This window comes from Gossypium hirsutum, chromosome D05 (genome assembly GCF_007990345.1).
Source record: "Gossypium hirsutum isolate 1008001.06 chromosome D05, Gossypium_hirsutum_v2.1, whole genome shotgun sequence".
In the NCBI taxonomy this organism is placed as follows: Eukaryota; Viridiplantae; Streptophyta; class Magnoliopsida; order Malvales; family Malvaceae; genus Gossypium; species Gossypium hirsutum.
Genome location: NC_053441.1, coordinates 2,214,939 through 2,237,660, shown reverse-complemented (window position 1 = coordinate 2,237,660; position 22,722 = coordinate 2,214,939). Strand labels below are relative to the sequence as shown.

At 36.1% G+C, this 22,722-nt stretch overlaps 4 protein-coding genes and 1 pseudogene across 6 annotated transcripts; 2 read left to right on the top strand and 3 right to left on the bottom strand.

Annotated features, from left to right (window-relative positions):
* Positions 1–49: 49 nt before the first annotated feature.
* LOC107907208 (chloroplast processing peptidase) lies at positions 50–2,208 on the bottom strand (the record flags this gene model as incomplete). Its single annotated transcript, XM_016834478.2, has 5 exons — positions 50–431; positions 543–610; positions 726–812; positions 1,284–1,421; positions 1,855–2,208. Coding segments are annotated over 5 exons (783 nt in total), but the record flags the coding sequence as incomplete, so codon positions are not given.
* Positions 2,209–4,162: 1,954 nt separating this feature from the next.
* Positions 4,163–6,450, top strand: LOC107907211 (protein SYM1). Its single transcript, XM_016834481.2, has 3 exons — positions 4,163–4,602; positions 5,516–5,607; positions 5,891–6,450. The coding sequence occupies exons 1-3, from the start codon at positions 4,291–4,293 to the stop codon at positions 6,300–6,302; spliced, it is 816 nt and encodes a 271-aa protein (XP_016689970.2). The 5' UTR covers positions 4,163–4,290; the 3' UTR covers positions 6,303–6,450.
* On the bottom strand, positions 6,418–10,323 carry LOC107907210 (uncharacterized). Of its 3 annotated transcripts, XM_016834480.2 has the most exons (11): positions 9,966–10,321; positions 9,578–9,772; positions 9,419–9,503; positions 9,174–9,249; positions 8,745–8,921; positions 8,520–8,622; positions 8,168–8,277; positions 7,979–8,068; positions 7,813–7,893; positions 6,864–7,685; positions 6,418–6,721 (listed from the first exon to the last, which is right to left on the bottom strand). In XM_016834480.2, the coding sequence occupies exons 1-11, from the start codon at positions 10,219–10,221 to the stop codon at positions 6,629–6,631; spliced, it is 2,088 nt and encodes a 695-aa protein (XP_016689969.1). In that variant the 5' UTR covers positions 10,222–10,321; the 3' UTR covers positions 6,418–6,628. The 3 variants fall into 3 exon arrangements, with proteins under 3 accessions (XP_016689969.1, XP_040949025.1, XP_040949026.1); XM_041093091.1 differs by lacking the exon at positions 7,979–8,068 and having other exon boundaries at positions 9,966–10,323; XM_041093092.1 differs by lacking the exons at positions 9,174–9,249; positions 9,419–9,503; positions 9,578–9,772; positions 9,966–10,321 and having other exon boundaries at positions 8,745–8,927.
* Positions 10,324–11,111: 788 nt separating this feature from the next.
* On the top strand, positions 11,112–16,631 carry LOC107907212 (subtilisin-like protease SBT6.1). The gene is given in 11 exon segments (XM_016834482.2): positions 11,112–12,116; positions 12,217–12,345; positions 12,474–12,626; positions 12,918–13,034; positions 13,439–13,623; positions 14,009–14,272; positions 14,429–14,778; positions 14,781–15,499; positions 15,597–16,094; positions 16,181–16,241; positions 16,318–16,631. Coding segments are annotated over 11 exon segments (3,114 nt in total). The 5' UTR covers positions 11,112–11,567; the 3' UTR covers positions 16,407–16,631.
* A 1,434-nt stretch (positions 16,632–18,065) lies between these two features.
* LOC121217490 (proline-rich receptor-like protein kinase PERK1) lies at positions 18,066–21,175 on the bottom strand (annotated as a pseudogene).
* Between the last annotated feature and the right edge of the window lie 1,547 nt (positions 21,176–22,722).

Genomic DNA, 22,722 nt, shown 5'->3' with positions numbered 1-22,722 from the left:
TTGTAATTATATAAACCAAGTTGCAGTCAACCAGAAATGGAACCACAGAAAACAGAAAATTAGTTGCATTAATCATTAGAAGGGTCAGATCTACATATATGACAGGGCAAAAGGACCTGTTTACAAGAATAGCCTTTCTACGCAAAAAATGATTGTATTGCAGAAATTTTGGGAAATACAAAAGAAGAATTAGAAGTTCACATTGAGTAAGCAAAGGTAACAGAGATATTATCACGGAAAATGGCGTCAACAGAGAAAATAAAGCTTTTCATAAAATCAGTAAGGCTGGATACATCTATTCAGGTGCTTTGACACTCTCCTCCTGCTTGTCAACGGCACAGCCACGCTCAAGTACTGTGCCACCTATCCTCTTTGGGGGCCAATATCGAAGTACTGATCTTCCTATGATATTCTTGGCAGGGAGGGGACCCCTAAACAAAACAGAACTCATAAAAGTCAACCAAGAGAGGAGGAAATATTCTGATTTGAAGGTTCAAATCAAGGTTGCAACATTGTCAACCTGTTAGAACAAAATATCTTACCAAACGTGGGAATCATAGCTATTATTACGATTGTCACCCATCACAAAGACGGAATTCTCAGGTACTTTCTGCAATATGAATAAGCAAGTATACAATCAGAAAGATATTGGCACAAACTCATTTGGGCTTTGGCCAATGGAATTAAAAAGTAAAGTATTTAAAATTTTAGATACAAATCCTTACAATTGGTGCCATTTCATAAGAAGGAGCTTCATTGATGAACTCTTCATTTCGTCCAACCCCATTAACGAAAAGCTTTCCATTATGAACCTGCATCAGAACAACTTTTAATATTTCACTCTAATGAAACCAAATTACAGATGGTAATACATCAAAACAAAAAAGTAAAACAGATAGGGAATTGTAAAGGAATGGCCTATATTAATCTGACACAGGTGTGAGTGTCACACATGATAGGTTCAAAATTTCCATGTATTTGGAGGGTTCTTCGAGAATCATATTTCCATACCCAGGTCCAAATATGCATCAGACACTTGTACTTAAATAAAAATGGAGTTTCAGAGCCACATAGGGAGTGGCATCTTACATGTGGGATGCCAAGAGAAACAACATGGATAATTTGCAAAACTATCCATTTACCCTAACATCTTCCTTGTTCTTGTGATTCGACATCACAGCATGCAACATTAACATGCAGTATTAATTTTCTCAATACAGTAAGAAACAGATACAATCAGAAGGAGAAATATAGATGCTAAGAAATGGTCAGAGTATCCTCACCTCAACAGTATCACCTTCCTTAGCTACTATTCGTTTAATGAAGACATCTTCATCAGTGTATCCTACTTCCTGAAGAACTGGTGGGCTTTTGAAGATGACAATATCATTAGCACATGGCTTCCTAAAGTAGTATGAAACCTGACAATTTCAATTTTAAAAAAACTGTCATGGTATACGTATGGATTAAACAACTTGTTCAGTTACCGATGCATGTTTAAAACAAAATAAGATTAGGCCTTAAGCAATATATGTTTTCTACTAGTTACCAATTTTAAGTATCAATAAATGCAAGTTAAAACCTCCGATGACAATACATATGCTTTGATCCAGCCTCTCAATCAGTCTTTAGTCATACTTAAATTAAACTTCATTTCTTTACCTTCATAAAGTTAAGAATGTATGTAAACCTTGACACTGATGTTTCACACAATTTAACCTAAGATGAAAGCCTTTACCCTAAAGCTTTAAAAAATAAACACAAACATCAAACAATGAAATAGTATGTAATCAATATTTCCACTAGAAACCTTGTGCCAATTAACAATCTATCAACCAAACAAACAATAACTACCTTCTCAGCAACAATTCGATCCCCAACATCAAACGTAGGATACATCGACAGCGAAGGAATGTACCTCGGCTCAGCCACGAATGACCGGAAAGCAAGCGATATTGCCACAGCAGCAATAACCGTTTTTGCATCATCGGGAGTAACATTCATCCATTCTGGCAATGACCCACTTTTCTTCTCTATCTCTCCATCGTCTCCATCTCTGCCGCCATCACCACCACCTCCACCACCGCCTCCACCAGAGTCCACCACTACTTTGTTACTCTCACCGGAGTCTTTAACTCCATAGCAGTTAAGTCTTAGAAATTGGTTTCTGGGGCCTAAAGTTGTCGCATTTTCTATCTTAAACCCCCAAAGTTTGGAGTTTTAGAGAGAACTGTGGAATGGTTAAGGGTTAAGGGGTGGGGTTTTGAAGATCGTTGGAGATTGAAGATTGTGGAATTAGGGGTTTTGAGGGACTTGAAGAAGGGGATTGAGGTGAAATTAAGGATTTTGATGGGTTTGGAGAACTGGGTTGAATTGGGATTAGGGTTTTGAAAGGAAAGAAACGGAGGCAGAGAAGAGTGTAGAGATATCACCATCTCTACTCAAACAAGTCAGGTATGTAATTTTGTGAGGGAAAGAAATCTAAGCTTATAAATATCGTGGAAGGGCCGGAAAGGGGAAATGAGAAATCCTGTGCATTTAATATTAATGAAATAATCATGGTTGCCAATACAATAAGATGATGATAAAGATGGGGATTCGGGCTTGTTAAACCCCACATTATCATGGGTGAAAGGGGTTATGTATTATATTAAAAGTAGTATTATAATCAAAATTTATAATAAGATTATTTAATAATAATAATGGTAAATTATTGTTTATGTTAGTGATATTATTATTTTTGTCACATTAATTTTTTCTAGGTTAATTTAGTCATATAAATTAAGATCATTACCCTTGAAAATTCTATTAATCTACAAATTGTTGATGTGATAAATTAGTTAATTGAATGATGACACATGACATTTTTTACTTTTGACTGAAGGTTAAGAACTTTCCTATTATTGTTGAGAGATCGCGCTTCGATTTTGTAATTCTATCTTTTTGTTATAATATTCGACTATCTCCTGTAACAATTAATTGATTTTAGTGAATGAATTCTTATCAGGTTGAAAGAAGGAAAACAACTAAGTAGAGTTATTGAGCATCCTGCTTTGCAAGCCGATCCACTAATTGCCATTCATCAACACTTACAAAGCTCACATCCTGTTTTGGACGAGAAACCGAAGAAAAAGATGAACAAAATTGGTGGTAGGAAGAAAGAAAGTAAAAATCTTAGAGACAGAAGAAACTGCAGTCAAATGTCCCATTGGTATAGATTTGACTACTATTTTTTCTCTAATTTAGGAAAGGGATAAGAATTTTAGTTAACAAGTCTTGATTTAGTATCTTACTATCTTTTCAATTTAAAGTCCGAATATGAAACTCTCGTTGATATCTAGCAAGGCTAGGGGAGAGGAGCATGTACTGGATTGGCCCTCTAAAATGGAAATCCACTGTTTTAAACCCTTAAAAAATTCATACAATCTTAAGTTGATAGTTTGAACTTCAAAATGTTAGAATTTTGATTTAGTCTTTTTAAAAATCATAAAAATATAAGTCAGTACAAGAACAAAATTGCATTTGGATCATTATAAAAATATATAATTTAATCTCAGCCTCCTAAAATTTTTTTTAGTTTACCCTTGATATCAAATTTAATTTAATATCTATTTTCATTTTCTTGTTTATTTTAGTTTCTTTCTTTCTCTCTCTACAATTTTGACTATAAGCTCTTTTATGATGCATCTGGCTTTCAAAAATTTTAAAAAATTGGCGAGAGATTTGATTTTATTGGTAGATGAAAGCAAGAACATGTAAAATGATTAAAATGTGATGTTAGATGATTAAAAATTTTCAAGATTGAAAAATTAATTTAAATGAAAACATTTCATTCGTTTGATGTTGGAAAATAACAGTCTAAAATGCTACACGGGGACCAATTTTGAATCCATTCATTGATTCTCATATTTTCTTTTTCCATTTCTTCTTTCTTCAATTTTATAATGGAAAAATAACTATTTTTTGGGTTAAGAGAATTTCATAAATAAATTTGATGAGTTTTCTAAAATTTGAAAATTAATATTTAAAAAAAATCAGAAAATAGTAAGATTAAGAAAGAAAAAAGGGATTAAAATTAATAGGACTGAAAATAACAATTCAAAGAGTAGAAAAATCAAATAAAAGTAAAAGGACTATTGTTAGAATTTAACCTATTAAATGGATCCAAATGCCCAAATGTTTGAATGGAAAGGAAAGCCTTTGAACAATACTTTCTTGATGGAGAGATTTTCTCGCTAACCGTCTTTCTTCTGCTCAACATTGTCCCATGTAGCGGTGACAAAACCATGAATGAATGAACGAATACGAGAAAATTTTACTCTTGTTTTAGTTTCTCTTTCCTTTTTCTTAGCTTTATCTATCCCTTTCCTCTCTTTTTCTACCCCCCCTTTTTATTCATCTTGTTCTTCTTCAACTTGTCTGTTCTTTTTCTTCTTTTTTCCATCTCGTAAAATGTCGAGGATATGGAAATGGTACAAGAGTTGCTTATCTCTTCATCCTGTCAAAACACAAGTTGTCAGCTCAGGTTTCCTTTGGGGCATTGGGGATGTTGGGGCTCAATACATCACCCATTTCACCACAAACACACGCCTTCAATATAAAGTAAGCACCTTTTTTTGCATTCTCTCGTGGGTTCTTGCAATCCTCAATGATAGTTTTTGAGTTTTGGATTATTGTCCCTAAATATCATTTCTTTCTTCTATATTCCTGCTCGATTTGATTCAATTTTATTGGTTGGTAATGTTAAAGAAACAATTTAAAAGGTTTCATTTTTCGAGGTGGTAATCTAGATTGAATCTGGTAATGGTAATGTTCCATTAGAGATTTGTTGACAACATATAGCATTACTAGAATAGCTGGTAAAGTTTCATATTTGCCTCTTTTGGTACCCATAGTTTACGGTCTCTCATGACACCACAGTATGTTTTTTTGTTGTGGCCCTCAATTTGAACGTCTATTCTCTCGATTTTGATACTAATGCCTGTAACAAAATCTTAAAAGACTTGTATGGTTCAGATCAGATAACTTGTTCCTAAAGTAATTGTTTGTAAGAGTTGATTGATCTTTCATCTTTCCTCAAGTTTCACAGATGAATTATTTCATAATTGTCTTCCAAAGATAATGTTGGTTAAGCAGTTTGTGTTTTTTGAGAGTTTGCTTTTGGTTGGTCTCATGCTTTCTGGTCCTTTGGCTCTCTATTTAGCATGTGTGAAACAGGTGAATCACATAGAAGGCAATACAAGTATACTATTCAGTCCAGGTTTAGTTTATTTACTTACTTTTTACATTTCGAGTGAACGATTTCGTCTGTACAATGGTGTCGTGACATTATTCATATTGACGAACTAACTACTTGAAGTGATTGGAGATTATATTTCGTTCTTGTACCCATTGCACAAGGACTTGTTGGTTAGGCATTTCTTATTAATCAGTTTGAATGTTTTCTGAAGTTGGATTCTGAATAATCCGGCTCCTGACGCACTAATAAGACGATAATCGGTGTTTAATTTGGCAGGATTCAGAGCAAGAATTTATAATCGATTGGAAAAGAGTGGCTATCACCAGTATGTTTGGATTTGGCTTTGTTGGACCGGCTGGACACTACTGGTTCGTTTTCGTTTCCCTTTGTTCCCCCCTGTGGTTTATTTAGTCTGATTTTTGCTCATCTGTTCATGTACTCTGATGATACCAAGTTTGTCCCAAAATGTGTGTAACTATGACTTTACATAGAATCCAAGAAATTCAAGGTTTATATTGAGGTTAAGTTGCTAATAATTTTCAACTGAAACTAAATAAACAGACAATGGTAAGTTTCTGTTCGACTGGTTATGGTGGGTGCAGGTCGTAATGTACGCTAGCAACTGCTTACCTCTCTTTTTTCTCTATTTAGGTATGAAGGCTTGGACAGATTTATAAAGTTGAGGCTTCAACTACGACCAAAGTCGGTGAAATTTGTTGCTGCTAAAGTCGCTATGGATGGCCTTATCTTTGGCCCCTTTGACTTGTTCGTGTTTTTCTCGTATATGGGGCTTTCCGCTGGTAAAAGTGTTCCGGAAGTGAAGGCTGATGTGAAGAGAGATTTTATCCCAGCCTTGATTTTGGAGGGTGGTATATGGCCGATTGTTCAGATTGCGAATTTCCGATATGTTCCAGTGAGATATCAGCTCCTTTATGTTAATATCTTCTGCTTGTTAGACAGTGCATTTCTGTCATGGATTGAACAACAGAAGGATGCTCCATGGAAAAGGAGGTTCACTTCTTTTATCTCAATGAGGGAAAAGGGAGGTCAAGGTAGATTGTGATATTTCTGCCCCCATTTTTGTGTTTCCATTAATTTCCTCTTTACTCGTATATTTTGTCAAGTGTACAACTGAATGAATACTCATGTACTTTTGAAAGAATTAAATGAAACAACCCTAAAATGCCAACTGGGGTTTTAGATGTTAAAAACTTTCTACAATCAAAATTGAATGATGCTAACTTAAAACACAATAGAATGTATGTGTAAAAGTGTCAAAATCCATATAATATGAACTCTTCCCAGCCTTTTTAGAGTAAAAATGGCATTCCTCCAAGTACCCCGGGCATATTGAAATTTACAGACCTGGTGAAACTTAAATTACCATGACTACAGAAAGGAACTGTGTCCTCCTCCAAGTGGTACCCTTGGCTTGAATACAGCAGAAGCCTTCATGCAAGGGCAATGTTTAAAGCCAATACTCTGAGAACACGAATAAAAAAGAATCATTAGGTAGAAGAAGGATTCTGCATGAAATGATTGTCAATAGGCTTAAAAGAGAATTTAAAAGGAAACTGGAAAGAAATTGCATAAGATATCATATCAAAGGAAGTGTTTAACATACCGGGATGCTTAGTAGCCGTCCATGATCATCAACCAGTACAGGGATGCTTTTTCTTGCTGCAACTGGGATGGATTTCAGTGTTTTAAGAGCTACTTTTGCTGACAACCTTGAATAATCCGAGCATGTTATCTTACCAGTTAATGGAAGTCTTGTCGCTTCAAAATTATCTGAATGTGGCAACTTTGTCAACTTTGCTAGATAGAGCCAATCAGCATCAATCGTGGTACGTACCTTGGCTACCATTTCATCCTCATTTACACAGCAGCAATGATCGTCCCCTTCCAAATATGAAAGAGAAAGAGGTTCCCCACGAAACCAATTGCTACTGATTTCCTTGCTTAGTTTCCATGAGATAATGAATCGGTTCATAAAGTAGCATGTTTGCCCTGGGAGGAGTGGTTCACTCAGAAATGCAGCAATATGTTCAGTTCCCTGCTTTGACTCACACCCAGATGCAACTTCATCAGTTTTAGACTTAAAATGACTGACTTCCTCCCTTTGCAATGAGATAATGTTTCTATGAGTTGATTCACTGATAACATCTAATCTCCGGGCTTCATCTAGTACTGATTGAGATCTCATGTCCAAAAACTGCGCTTGGGATGAATTGGTGACCAGGTTATTATTAGAATATGATTTCCCATTCGCTATAATTTGTTCCAGCTCATCTGAAAAGCAATGCTTCTCTTCTACATTAGAAAATGTGTGAAATGATTCTGCATTTGAAGGCAGAGGACAATCAACAGAGCAGCAGACGAGAGCTTTGAAGCCCTTAGATCCAGGAGCCGGACAAATGTAGCAACCAGCAGCAGTCAGGGAAGTCTAAAAATTATTAAAAAAAGAAAAGAAAAAGAATAACAATCAAGAAATTTGCACTTGCAAAAGAGAAAAAGAAAAACTAAATAATTGCACGAGAAGCGCAACTACAAGTTTAGTGAAAGTGTTCTACCTTGCATGGGATGGTACGTATGTATTGCAACAGCAATTTTGAAGTACTGCCTCTGATTGGCCTCTGCCTTTGTGAAACAAACTGACAAGTTACAAGAAGATGGAATTAATTGAAACACTGAAAGATTCCCTTATAAAAATTAGAGATATCGTAAATGGTTTAGTACCTGTAAAACCAATGTAATAAATTTAGACAGACATATATCCTCAATTTTTGATGGATTAAGTGTCTTTAAATTGATAACTGCAAAACCTTGCTGCAAAAGTTATCATCATAATAAATTTGCTTGTATTATTATACTAAAGTCAAATTTAATGTAAGAACAAGAAACTTCCAAACATCAAAGAGTGCTTACATCCATTACGGTAATGGACTGCTTTATTAAACTGTTACAAATTTGATCAACATAGATGCGTGTTCTTCGACAGACAGAAATAACTGCTTGTAGCTCAGAATTAAAGGTACCTGGAAAAGAGTCGTTATTCCAAAATATGAAGTCTAAATTATTATTGCTCTCAAGGAAGAGTGTGAATGCAAAGTACTAATACAAAGGGTTTGACAATGTAGATCTTAGACGAACTCAAACTTTGGCAACTTAGCAGCAAGATCAGTATGGAGAACCATTGTATATAACAGCAAGTTAAAAGTTAAAGCAACAAGACTGTTATGAATGATACATCGAAACTGTCCCATCTATCGGTACTCACCTGATAACAAATTTCCTAATGATGCCCTAATCCTATTCCGAGCAAATAATGGACTTCGATTTGTAGGATCTTCAACCCAACCCCGGTTACTCCCTTGACATATCTATTAAAAAGAAAAAAGGACTCACTTAGAGCTCATAAGAATACTAGTAAAGGGAGCATATAACTGAAAACTGGGCAAAGGCATGAATAGATCACTTTTATTGCTATATCCTTCGCACTAACCTTGTACATGTCTTCTTTTGAAAAATCAAGCAGAGGCCGCACTAGAAGAACACTATGATTTTTCCAATCATTGTTACAAAAATTTGTATGAGAGGAAAACACTTGAGATGTGAATGCCATGCCAGCAAGTCCAAGGACCCCACTATCACGAGATGATCTAAGAATGAATAACTCAGCCTGCATTGTGGAACGAAAATTAGTACATCTAGTGTCCTGTTTGTTCGTTCATGTTTCAATCAATTCAGTGAGGAACTTCACAAAAAATAGTTAATTGATTCTTATAAGTAAATAAACTGAATATGCAGCTTTTATACTTTAATAAACACACACACACACACACATATATATATCTAAGGCTTAATACTAGTTTTTGTATCTTCCAAGCATGCATATGGAAAGTTGGTGAAGCAAAAAAGTATTGGTAAGAACCTGGTCATCTGCATGATGTGCAACAAGTAAAACACTGATCTGGTTTTGCATACAAACATCTTGAAATATTTTATACCTGAAATTCGAGGACAATAATAGAAAGAGAATGAGACTCTAATCAAATGGTTATCCTTACCAAGCCCAACCGTAACTATAAACTATAAAGCATCCTTGCTCGAAAATGAAAGCACTATTAGCAGAGTAGCAAGCATTTCAAACAAACTTCAAAAAGAGAAACAAACAACCTCATGTCTCGAGCAGATTCTTGCAAGTGACCTTGTTTAGGCTTCCCATTCAACCAATCACAACGGACAATCTTGCATCTGATTCCTACATAAAACTCATGTTAGCCATCCAAATATAAGTCAAAAACTCGAAATTTCACTGATAAACTAAAAATATACCCATTTCTGAAACCCGATTTCCCACAAGACTTGCTTCATCTTTGCTTTCTGAACGTAGCCCATGATCAACAATTATTGCGAAAAGACCATCAATGAATTTGCCACTGTTGTCAAATCCATATAGGCCTTCAGTTTTCCAACTAGCAGCTAGAACACACAAAGCCATGCTATCCGGTCCCCCGGATACACCTAGAGCTAAAAACTCAAACCCAGAACTAAAATCAATGATTTACTAATTTGCACGACCAAATTTTCTTCTTCTTTTTTTCCATCTTAAAAACCAAGATGAGAAATAGAATTATCTTTAGTAAAAGGCCATTGATTTCTTGTATCTTTTCTCGAGAAACAAACAGAAACCCAACAAAGAGAACAGCAAAAAGAAGCTAACCAATACGGTTGTGGTGTTTGATTCCAGCCATGGCCATTCGCCTGGAGAAAGCTTCATTGTACTTAGCCATATCTACTAAGTTTAGCGTTTGGGAGCTAACGCAATGACAAAAGACGCGCGCTGAAGGTATATTTTGGGGTCCATAACAGGGGTGATGGTGGCAGTGGGGCTTGAACCATAATTTGGGATACGGGAGGAAAAAGGAAAGCTTGGCGATGGTTCTGGTTTGTGAACAGAGGACAAGTCCTCGCGTCATCTGAAGGATTGAAGCACTGCGGCGTGCACTGCCGGTGTTCGACCTTGTGAAACCAAGTCCTCTTCGGTATGTTATATTAGGGTAAATTACACCCAAAGTCACTAAACCATTTGATCACTTACAAAATTATCACTGAACTATTCGAATGTTTCATTTAAGTCACTGAAATAAAAACTTTCACATAGTATAAAGACCATTTTATAAAATTTTAAAGTTGAGTGATCAAAAGATAAATTTACTAATAAATTAATGACCTTTAATATATTTTACCCTTATCCTTACTCAAGTCAAGCTAAATTTTGTAATTAGCTTAACTTTGCTATTTATTTTTTTAATATTATCCTCGAAACTTAACTACTTCAACTATGTTAACATGTTTGTGGGACTTTGAGTTTTGATCTTGTCGCGGTTTCACATTATGCCATTTCAATTTTTTTCATAGTAACTTTTCCTAATTTTATATATATATATGCAATGATTACGTTATATAATTTCACAAACGTATACATAATTACACTTTAAAATATTAAGATAAATTGGGAAAGTTTAAAAAAAAGTAAATATTAAAATAATTAACTCGACATCGATTCAAGATTAATAACATCACAATGATAAATAATTAAATTTATTTTTTTTAATTTTAATATTGTATATATTTTATTTATAATTATTATTAATTAATTTTAAGTCATACATTTCATTATTTATAATATATTACTTTTAAATACATATTTATATTTTTTATACGCCAATAAAATTTTTAATATATTCTATTTACACTTATCACCCTTGTCTATTAAATATTTTTCGTTTAAAATAATCATGATATTTTATTTCAGCTTGAACCGTCCTTCGAAGCTATTAGAAAAACTAAAACTGGATAAACAATGTGACCGTACCTTTTAATACGATGCTTGACTCCGGCCCAAATTCGGCCCGGACTAGCAGACACATATACGGTCAAGTTTAAGGTCGGGCCTTTAGTGACATCCGTCTCCTCCTCCACTCTGCTTCCCTCTGCCAACAAATCGAAGACTTCCCTCGGCTCAGAAAAGATATTGGACTTTGGGCTTTCTGTGGTTTGAAAGCTTTCATTAGTTTCTTTTGCTTAATTTCCTTGTTTCTACTTTCTTGAAATGTAGAAAAGAAGAAAAAAAAATTAAGGTCACGTGGCAAATCACTCTGATGGCTGATTAACTATTTAGTTGTTGATAGGGAAGTTAGCTTTAGATTGACGAGGTTGTCGGAAGCTGAAGATGCAACAACTCCCTCTCAAGCTTTAACCGAAGAAGGCAGAGAGTTACCTCTTCCTTTTCTCTCTATCTGATGAGGGCATTTTCCCGCCAATGCAATCCCGCCACACCATGCTCTCTGCTCAATCTTCGTTTCCTCTCAAATCCTCCCTTTTCATTCTTCTTCTCTCCCTTTCCCTTTTCCATTTCAAGCTCTCTTTCCGTTTGTCCCCTAACCTAACCCTAACCCCTGATCGAACCCAACCCCAAGCCTCCCGTGCCAACTACATCGTTCGGTTCATCGATTACAAACCGGCTTCCGAACACCGTTCGTACTTAGAATCCAGCCTCCGATCCGAAGGTTGGGAGTGGATCCAGAGAAATAACCCCGCTGCTAAGTTCCCCACGGATTTTGGGTTGCTTTCGATCAGGGATTCGGTAAAAGAATCCGTCATTGAGGAGATTGAAAGGCTGGGGTTTGTTAAAGATGTCAACGTTGATTTGATCTATAGTAGGGGTATCCTTAGTGGTGCTTTTGAGAATGGGCGAAAACGACCCGGGAAGATTTTTACTTCGATGTCGTTTAGTGAAAAAGAGAAACATTTCCACCATTCGGTTTTAAGTAATTCCTCACTTAATTGGAGTCGCCATCTTTTGATACAGGTAAACATTTTAATTCGATTAACTAAATTTCCCAAAGCCAAATTTATGAGAATTTAAACGAGGGAGGAAAGTTATGGAATTTCTTATTTTGATATCGCAGAGGTCTCAAGTTACTTCCTTGTTCGGAGCGGATGCTCTTTGGAGAAAAGGGTATACTGGTGCTAAAGTCAAAATGGCTATTTTCGACACTGGAATACGTGCTGATCATCCTCACTTCCGAAACATTAAGGTACATCATTAGTGGGAAAATGAAGTTAGTTGAACTTTTGTTGGTGTGAAATTATTTTCTTATTGAAAATAACTTGTTGGTCTTCAATAGGGAGTTCTGATAATCACTCTTGCGAGTAAATTTTTCAGGAACGAACTAATTGGACCAATGAGGATACTTTGAATGATAATCTTGGACATGGGACCTTTGTGGCTGGTGTTATTGCTGGTGAGGACGCAGAATGTCTTGGCTTTGCACCAGATACTGAAATTTATGCTTTCCGTGTTTTTACTGATGCACAGGTAACACAAGTTGGTGTTGGATATTTTGTTTGTTTTTGTATTTTGATTGGATGTTGCACCAGGCCTTTGCAAATCTCACCCTTTTTGTTGTTGGTTTCCTTTATATTTGATACATTTGAAAATTCCTAGCATGCACTACAGAAATTGGAAGCTCTTTTGAACTGTTCATTACTATAATTAGAAGATATATATCATACAGTATATCCATCAACCTAAGGACTTTCCCTTTAACATTTGTTATTCTATAAAATTTGGCTGGATTATGAGAATTTTGCTCTCAGCTTATTGCAGGTATCATATACATCTTGGTTCCTTGATGCTTTCAACTATGCTATTGCAATCAACATGGATGTGCTAAACTTGAGCATAGGTGGACCTGATTACTTGGATCTCCCATTTGTAGAGAAGGTATGATTCCCATGGCCTGTGGTTTATTGGTGTTCATTTGTCAAGCATCATTAATAATTTTGTTTCAAAACTGCAAAATTGTCTAAGTTTGTTGTAGTGGCATGTGGAAATGCTTCAATCATAATGCATTCACTTGCTTCCCACAGGTTTCTTGGCCTCTCTTAAATCCCATGAACCATGCTATGATCATTCAAATTCATGAGTTGACTTCCTCTTTCAATATTTTGCATTTTGAAGAAGTTTGCTTGTTTTCTTTGGACATTTATTTCCAAATATGGAAGGATTAGCCAGTGAAGTTACCCACTCTGCTGTTGAAACTTCCACATTCAGTTTTGCATGCTTATCCTTACATACAATGGAGCTGAACGTTTTTGGTTAATGCTTGCTGCTTTATGGTTCTCCAGGTTTGGGAAATAACAGCCAATAATATTATTATGGTATCAGCCATTGGAAATGATGGGCCATTGTATGGCACTTTAAACAACCCAGCAGACCAAAGTGATGTTATTGGTGTTGGTGGAATCGATTATAGTGATCACATAGCCTCATTTTCATCACGTGGCATGAGTACTTGGGAGATTCCTCATGGGTAGTGTATTGCTCTATTCTACGATATTAACTGTTCTTCACTTTGTTCAAAACATACTCTTCTAGCCATAATCATTTTCATTTTAAGAAAAAAAAAAGGCTAGGACGCCTCTCCTGGAAAGTTTATTTTGGTTGGGGGTGTAATGGTGACAGTGAAACTTAAAATATATTTAATTTTGGAGTAGTCACTTATTAATTTAACTACTGTACTATACTTTTTCTCTAAAGGTATTGAGGTCTTGTTATCGGCCCCTTCTTTTTAGTGTTGATCGTATGAAGGCTTTAAATTATTTTCAATTTCATGTACTTTATGATATTCCATGTGTAACTCCCTTATTAAGCAAGCTTTATTGTCCTGATCATGAATATTAAACTTTTCTTTGCAGTTATGGTCGTGTCAAACCAGATGTTGTGGCATATGGGCGGGAAATTATGGGATCCAAGATCAGTACTGGTTGTAAACAATTATCAGGCACTAGTGTGGCAAGTCCTGTGGTTGCGGGTGTTGTATGCCTGCTTGTTAGTATCATTCCTGAGAACAGAAGAAAGGAGATTCTAAATCCTGCAAGCATGAAACAAGCTTTGGTTGAGGGTGCTGCTAAGCTTGTTGGTCCTAACATGTATGAGCAGGGTGCAGGGAGAGTAGATCTGTAAGTTCACCCAATAACAGTTCTTCTCCTTTTAACATTCAGAATTATTTCTTTTAGATCGACATATTTTTAAGTTATTAGTCTGTCCGATATTTTTATTCTATTTACATTTCCATTTTCAGTAGAAGCAGCTATGATTATTTCTTATTTTGTCAGATTAGAATCATTTGAAATTTTGAAGAGCTATCAACCTCGTGCAAGCATCTTCCCTAGCATTCTTGATTACACAAATTGTCCATATACCTGGCCCTTTTGTCGTCAAGCACTCTATTCTGGGGCTATGCCTGTGATATTTAATGCTACTATTCTGAATGGGATGGGTGTCATTGGATATGTTCAGAGTCCACCAACATGGCATCCTTCAACTGAGGAAGGGAATCTTCTACGCATTCACTTTACTTATTCAGAAGTTATCTGGCCTTGGACTGGTTACTTAGCACTGCACATGCAAATTAAGGAAGAAGGTGCACATTTTTCTGGTGTGATTGAGGGCAATGTAACTGTTAGAATTTCAGTCCTCCTGCCCAAGGGGAGAAAACTGCTCGAACTAGTACTTGTGTGCTTCAGTTGAAATTGAATGTGGTTCCAACCCCACCGCGATCGAAACGTATTTTGTGGGATCAGTTTCACAGTATTAAATATCCTCCTGGATATATTCCAAGAGACTCATTGGATGTGCGTAATGACATTCTTGATTGGCATGGGGATCACCTGCATACAAATTTTCACATTATGTTCAACATGTTGCGAGATGCTGGCTATTATGTTGAGACGCTCGGTTCTCCTTTTACATGCTTTGATGCTAGCCACTATGGGACACTTTTGCTGGTTGATCTTGAGGATGAGTACTTTCAAGAAGAGATTGAAAAGCTCAGGGACGATGTTATTAATACTGGGTTGGGGTTGGCTGTGTTTGCTGAGTGGTATAATGTGGACACAATGGTTAAAATGAGATTTTTTGATGACAACACAAGGAGCTGGTGGACACCGGTAACCGGAGGTGCAAATATTCCTGCACTAAATGATCTTTTGGAACCATTTGGGATTGCTTTTGGGGATAAGATTCTGAATGGTGACTTTTCTATTGATGGTGAGCATAGTCGATATGCATCTGGAACAGATATAGTGAGGTTTCCAAGAGATGGGTATATTCACAGCTTTCCTTTTTTGGATAGCTCAGAAAGTGGGGCCACTCAGAATGTGCTACTGAATTCGGGCATGAACAAGGTGATTAGACATAGATGTTCCTTTTTGGAGGATTCATGGACCTTATTTCAGCACAATGAAATTTTTATCTTTTTAATCATCTATTTGGCATATGCAGGCAGACTCCCCTATCCTTGGCCTGTTAGATGCTGGTGAAGGTCACATAGCTGTATATGGAGACTCGAACTGCCTGGACAGCAGCCATATGGTTACTAACTGCTATTGGCTTCTAAGAAAAATATTGGATTTCACTGGTTCAAATATTAAAGATCCAGTGCTTTTCTCAGAGTCTGCAAAGCAAGATGTGCCGTTGTATGAAGATGACAACCGCCTACCATCTCGAAGAACTGATGTAAATTACACTCTGTATTCTGCTGTCACAGGGAAGGATTTAATCTGTCGAAGTGATTCTAGATTTGAAGTGTGGGGAACTAAAGGATACAATTTACACGTTAGGGGAAGAAACAAAATAATGCCAGGTCATCATGTTATTGACTTGGGGAGAGGCTTAAATTCCACTTTCGGTTCTTCCAGATCAAGGCGTCCCAAGTTCACAAAGAAAAGGAAAGGTGATTCTCTTGGAAACAGGTACTTTAGTCTCCTGTACAGAGATGAGGTAAGAAGCAGACAACTCGGTTTTAACTCGTTAGTTCTCTTCATTCGTTAAACTTTAACACTGAAGAAGATACCTCATGTTTTCAGCTGGATGTGCCTGAACTAGTTGCAAGTCATTGGGTTGTACCAGCGATAGTAGCAGTTACAGGTTTGTGAACGTCATATGTGTATATAAGCATTTTTGTTAAAGTGTCCTTGATCAATGTCCCCTACTGTTTCCTCAGGCTTTGTACTTATTTTGAGCATTTGGCGGATTCATCATAAACGGCGGAGGCGAAGGCGATCTGCCTCGGGTCGGTTGGCCAACCTATAGTGTTAATGAGGATGGAATTTTTGAAGCAATTTTTTTTTTTTAACTTTTCACAATTTTTACTGCTGTACTGTTATAGATTTGAAAGTTTTGACAGCGGCAGAACAAGAGTTAATTTTGAATTCATATATGTAGATCAGTAGCTATAATATTGGTTAGCAAGTAGGAAAACCATACTTCTATATAGTGCTAATTCGTCTTCATATTATTAATATCCAGTTTTAGGAGTGAAGTTTTTAGACTGTAACAAGATAACCCTTTTTTATTCCCGAAATTTTATTAATTAAAAAGAACAAGTTTAAAAGAAAAAAATATTTATTAATATTAATATTAATTTTTTTATTTTGTTTTCTTCTACTTTGCAAAAACGTTGAGTAAATTACACCAATAGTCACCCACTTATTATCAGAAAGATGATTTAATAAATTCTAAAAATATTTATAATAATAACTATCTATTGTATCAATTTAATTTTAAATTTAAAAAAGTCAACACTCAATTTTATTTACTTTTTATTAAATTTATCAAAGGATTAGACAGATGAGCCTGATTCATATAAGTTTTATGGTTAATTCCAGCTTAAATTACTAATTAATAATAAAATAAGCAAATCAAATTCAAACTTGAATGGCACATGGGTGCACCTCTGGCAATGCCAATCGAACGGTTGTAACAACCAAAAGATATAAACACCAACAGCCAGGTTTTTAATTAGTAATAAAGTGACTTTTGTTGATAAGCCCTTTAAATTGTCATTTTTAATTTCTCTGTGTTTTCCCTGTGTCATCAAAATCCAAGTACGCTAAGCTGCTGCAACTTGCTAGCTTTTTAAGGTTGGCAATGAATTGGAATTGGATCACCTTCACCTTATACCTCTCACAGAAAAAAAAAATATTTGACCTAAATTTTATTCACTTAAATTTTGCTATTAGTCTTTATATATTATAAAAATTATGAATTTAATTCATATTATTTAGTCATTTTTAATCTTTGTACTTTTCAATTATTAAATTCATTAAGTTCTGTTGTTTCCAAAATTTGTTGTGGTAAACATATTATCATATGTAAAGTCATGTCAGCTTGTTATTTCTACATATTATTCACTAAAAAACTAGTTAATAGATTAATCTTTATCATATCTACAATTGTATGCATAGTAAAAGACTAGTAGTTGAATTTAACCGCATCAATACTAAAATTTTAAAATTTTAAAAGTGTAAAAACTAAAATTGACCAATTCAAAAAACACAATGATTAAAAAATTAAAATACCCAGGACTAAATGCAAGACATTCACAAAATACAAAAACTAAAAGTAGAATTTTACCATTTTATTATATCTCTTGGGTCTTGGCAACTCAGCTTCTTCACCGGTAAGGTTAGTTGGTGGTAGGCGCAGCAACCCAGCAGTCTGAACCCAAAGAAGAGAGAGGCCGACACCCCACAATGAGCTGTTTAATGTTCCCACATTTTTTGTCATTTTCGATGATTACGTTTTGTATTGCGGTTGACCGTTATCTCGTTTTCTAATGCTTATAAAACGGCAGCCAGCTCTGCATGTGACAATCAAGAAAAGCCCCCACCCTCAGCTAAGCTTTTCAATTTTTTTTCAAAGATGCAAGAATGTTCCCACGTGCTGGCCACCGTCACCATTATCTTTAGTCTTAAGCTTTCATTCACCTCACGTTCAAAAAGCACACGCTTGAGTTGGACAACGACGTGACACCATCAACTGAATCTAACCCATTTCTACTACATGTTCTAATAAAATGAAAAATCAATCTCAATGTATGTGTCCATTATTTACTGTGTGGATTAATAAATAAATACAAATTGAGCAAACAATAAAAAAAACCCGTAATTTCAAAGATTAGAGGGATAATAAAAGAATGTGTTATCTCACGAAAAAATAGCCCTTGCCAGTTTTGGAATCAAAGTCTTAATAGTATGAAAATGGAGGACTAGGGATGGGATCTTTACAAAAGGGAATGAACAAGGCCAATTTGTCGTTAAGAGGTTGAATTTCCGCTGAATCCATAGCTATTCCTCTTCATCTTTCCCATCTCCATTTCGCGGGTGGTTTGGCCTTCATTGCTCGAGCCGGAAGGGTATAAACCGTATTCACTGGTTGGTTCACTGTACTCGCTACTAGCACCGAATTCTTGAGTACCCAAGCCATCTTCCTGAACTTTTTCATATCTTCATTGTATTGGCTCGTGTCGTAGTCTGAGCTTCCGTAAGAGCTGTAGACACCGCTCTGTCCGGGTCTCATTCCTTCGTTAAGATCAGACAATGATGCATCTCCTTCTAAAGCACGGACTATCTGCTCGGTTATAATTGTGGGGTCAGAGTCTAATAAATAAAGAATGTAACAGAGATGGATGAGCGTTGGAATTTGAAAAGAATTACCTGGCTCATCCGCGGTCTACGTCTTGCTGAATGTCGTACACAAGCTGCAGCACAAGCAACCATACGAGTCATCTCGTTGTGGTTATATTCTTTTTGTAACTTTGGATCAACCAGACCATCAAAGTTTCCATCCAAAGCTTTTGTGAGCAAAGGCCTAGCCTGCAATGCCGAACCAGATTTACTTTTAACTAAATATTCTAAGAAATTTAAATCTATGTAAAGTAAACCATCATATGGACCTAAGTAATAAACTTACCCAATCCACCAAACTGTCATCCATAAAAGAAGAGCCAACCGGTCTGTGTCCAGTAATCAACTCCAAAGCATGACTCCGAAGGAGAAAACATCTGATTTATCAGTGAGCTTTCCACTTGAAGCATACTCAGGGGCTAAATACCTGGAGATAGTGCGAATTGTAAGGAAAAACAACTAAAAAATTTTAATCACACATAAGCAACGTGCCAAGTAACAAGAATGCAGGATGCCTTCTTACCCGAAAGTACCCATCACCCTGGTGGAGACGTGCGTGTTGACATCGGAAGCAATTTTCGCTAGTCCAAAATCAGCAACCTGAAAACAAAATTACCATCCATTGTCCAATATGTTGAGGCCACAAAATTACAGCAAAAATTCACATTCAAAACTACGACATAGGAGTGTTCAAATGAAATCAATACCTTTGCTTCAAACTTGAAATCCAACAGAATATTAGCGGCCTTAATATCACGGTGAATGATCTTAGGATGACCTGAAAAGCATTAATAATCGTTACCACAAAGTAAAAGATTAAAATTCTCTCTAAAAGAGAGCACATAAGTGAGAGTCGGAGAACACACAATCTTCATGAAGATATGCCAGTCCTTTGCAGATCCTAAAGCAATTTTCATCCTTGTCGGCCAATCCATGGTCAGTCGCCCCTTCCTGAAATTAGCATTCTCCGTCATATCACTTAAACAGATGAATCAACAACATTGAATACCAATAACTATAGTTCAACGACAAACTTACCATGCAAGTGAAACTCCAAGGTGTTGTTTGGAACAAACTCATAAACAAGCATTCTTATTGTCCCAGAAATACAGTATCCGACCAATGAGACGAGATGTTTGTGATGGACACGGCTAATGATCTCAACTTCAGCCTGAAATTCTCTCGCTTGCCACTTCCAGCCTTGAGTTGCTTACTGCTACTTCTTCCATTAGGAGAACTTTTGTACTACCAAACCCCTTGTCCAAGAAGGTTAACTTCCGAGAAGCCATCCGTTGCTCTCGCTAATTCTTCATAGCTAAAAGTGCTTTTCGAGAAACCTAAGGAAATACCAGGTGACGGAGGCGGAAGCGGGTTTTCAGAACCTGAATAATTAGAGCCAGAACCTCCACTGCTGCTAATGAAAGGTGGAGGAGGTGTAGAAGATTGTCCTGGAGATGGAGGTCGCCATGCTGTAACTGGTGGAGGAGTCGGCTTTGGAGCCACAGCACCAAATTGCTCCACACGCGGAGGAGGATTTTGTTGCCACCGGTACTGCTGGCCACCATACGGATCATCTGGAATTCAAGTAAGAAATCGAAAAGGTTCAATTAGTCAAAGAATTGATCATATGAAAGCCAAATACAAAGTTCTCTGTATTGAAAGCCACAAAACGTGTGCTTTTTACAAGTAAAATCATTCAAAAGATTTCAAATTTCCATCCTTCTAATGCACAATGAAAAGGAAGTAAACAAACCCAATTTTCTTGTTTAAAACAATAACAGATTCATAAAAAGAACACCCCAACACTAAATTAGCATGTTATTCAAATACGGGAAAAAGATCTGACCTTTGGGTCCAGTAGGTGGAGGAGGCATGTAGTAACTTTCCTCATCTCTTCTTCTTCTCTTCTTCTTACAACATAAAAACAACAAACCCAAAACCAACAATATCGCCACTCCCCTATTGCTACCCCACTATGAGCCCGTCGGCGTCTCATTACTGGAATCAGAGGAGGCGGAGGAGGAGATGGAGTCCCGGAATTCCTCGGAGCGGTGGTGGAGATGCAGTACCGGGACTCCTCGGTGGCGGCGGCGGAGATGGTGTTGATGAGGAAGGCGGCGGAGGGGAAGGATTTGAGGATGATGGGGGTGGGATTCAGTGGCCGGAGGAGGTGGAGAGGCAGAGGATGAAGGCGGAGGTGATGAAGTGGAAGGAGGAGGAGGGGATGGAGTGGTAGAAGGAGGAGGAGCTGATGGGGTAACGGGTGGTGGGGAAGGAGTAGTAGTAGGCGGCGGAGTCGCGGCAGCTGTTGGAGGCGGGGATGTAGTATTGGTTGCTGGCAGTGGTGATGTTGGGGCTGGAGTAGCCCCCGGCGGTGCCGATGACATTGTTCTCTCTAAACAAGGACAAATAAAATAAAACTTTATTGGGTTTTTGGTTAAAGAAAAAAGTGTGAATGTTTAAGCAGGATTTAAGAGAGAAACGGATCAAAAGAAAAGAAAAAAAAAAGGAAATTAATTGAGGTGGTGAGAATTGAAGAAAACGATTTGGTGTAGTAAGGTTACAAAGTTTGAACGCAGTAGAATAAGAAGTAGCAGTAGTTGTTTAGCACATGCAGGTGGCCCGCCCCCGCCCTGCCGTCTCGCTGGGCTTGGAATTGGATTGGGAACCTTTACAATATAAAATCAAACCAAATACTCGTGCTTTTTGTTTCGCTATGCTATGCTGTCCAGTTTAGACAAAGAGCTGTTTAGTGGGTCCCCCCTTTAAGTTTTACGCGACTGACCCGCGGTTTATATCGTTCCTTCTTCATTTAATACTCAAATATAAATTAATAGTTTTAATAATGTTGAGGATAAACTTCCATAACGTGTAATTTGAGCTTTTCCTTTTTCACATATTTATAGAAAAGATAAAATATTTTTAATAGTAATTGCTACTAATTTAATTATAATTATTTTTTTTGATTTATTTTATCAAAGGCGATTAACTCAAGCTAACAAAAAAATAAATTAATTATCATCGAAGTTATCAAATTTAGTCATTTAATTATAATGAAATCATACTTGAGGATGTCTAGCTTAATAATAAACGTATTCTAATTTACATATTATTTATCAAATTATATTTTTCATGTGAAAATAGGAAAAATTAGTAATGTATAACCAATAAGGCCTCAAATGTAAAAAAATAAGATTTAATTAAATAATATGCAACATTAAAGTTAAATTTAATAGCAGGTGGCTAAAAAAGAAAAAAAAAATAGTTGTAACATTTTGTAACTTCATAGTTAAGCGATAAAAAAGAATTTTACTGATAGTTGGTTTCTGCAGTGTAATTTCCATTTCTTTTTTCTTTTTGGAAGTTTCTACTATGATTTTTTTTACGCACTTCAGATTTTTCGTTGATGTGGGACCCCTTTTACCGATTTCTTCCATAATGTGTTTTTTTTTTCCTGTTTTTTTTAGTTAATTCAACGTTCAATTTAGTTGGTAGGCTTTTGTATGAATAGTTTACAATAAATCCGAATCCGCCTTCACTAAATTTCAGTTTGAAGGAAAACTCAAAAACATTTTCTTTTGCAAAAAAAAAAAAAAAAAAGACGAATTGGTCTAATTGGGGTGAATTCAAATGATTTCTCTTTGAACGAAACGAAACGTAGTATTCCAATGATTTATTAGCTTTTTTTTATCATTTTAAAATTCATCTCACACCAATGGAAGAGAGTGCAAATATGGTCTATATCTGAAATTTCGCATCGTGACTTAAAAATTGAAATATATTATATAAATAATTATTGTATAGAGGACCACCATTCAAAGTTTAATTGACGTGAAAAACTGGTAGGTTAACAACTAAATTGAATAACCCAAGTTTGCCTGGCAGTAAATATTTTTAAATAAGGTAATATAATTTTTTTTATTCTTAACTTGATTTTGGTA

Excerpts from the sequence above, each read along its gene's own strand:
- LOC107907210 (XM_016834480.2), bottom strand. The coding sequence starts at position 10,221 with ATGACGCGAGGACTTGTCCTCTGTTCACAAACCAGAACCATCGCCAAG. Across the intron at positions 8,278-8,519 it reads ATTAGGAAATTTGTTATCAG|GTACCTTTAATTCTGAGCTA; the intron begins GTGAGTACCGAT and ends ACTCTTTTCCAG. Across the intron at positions 7,686-7,812 it reads TACGTACCATCCCATGCAAG|ACTTCCCTGACTGCTGCTGG; the intron begins GTAGAACACTTT and ends AATAATTTTTAG.
- LOC107907211 (XM_016834481.2), top strand. The coding sequence starts at position 4,291 with ATGAATGAACGAATACGAGAAAATTTTACTCTTGTTTTAGTTTCTCTT. Across the intron at positions 4,603-5,515 it reads ACACACGCCTTCAATATAAA|GATTCAGAGCAAGAATTTAT; the intron begins GTAAGCACCTTT and ends TTAATTTGGCAG. Across the intron at positions 5,608-5,890 it reads GGACCGGCTGGACACTACTG|GTATGAAGGCTTGGACAGAT; the intron begins GTTCGTTTTCGT and ends TTCTCTATTTAG.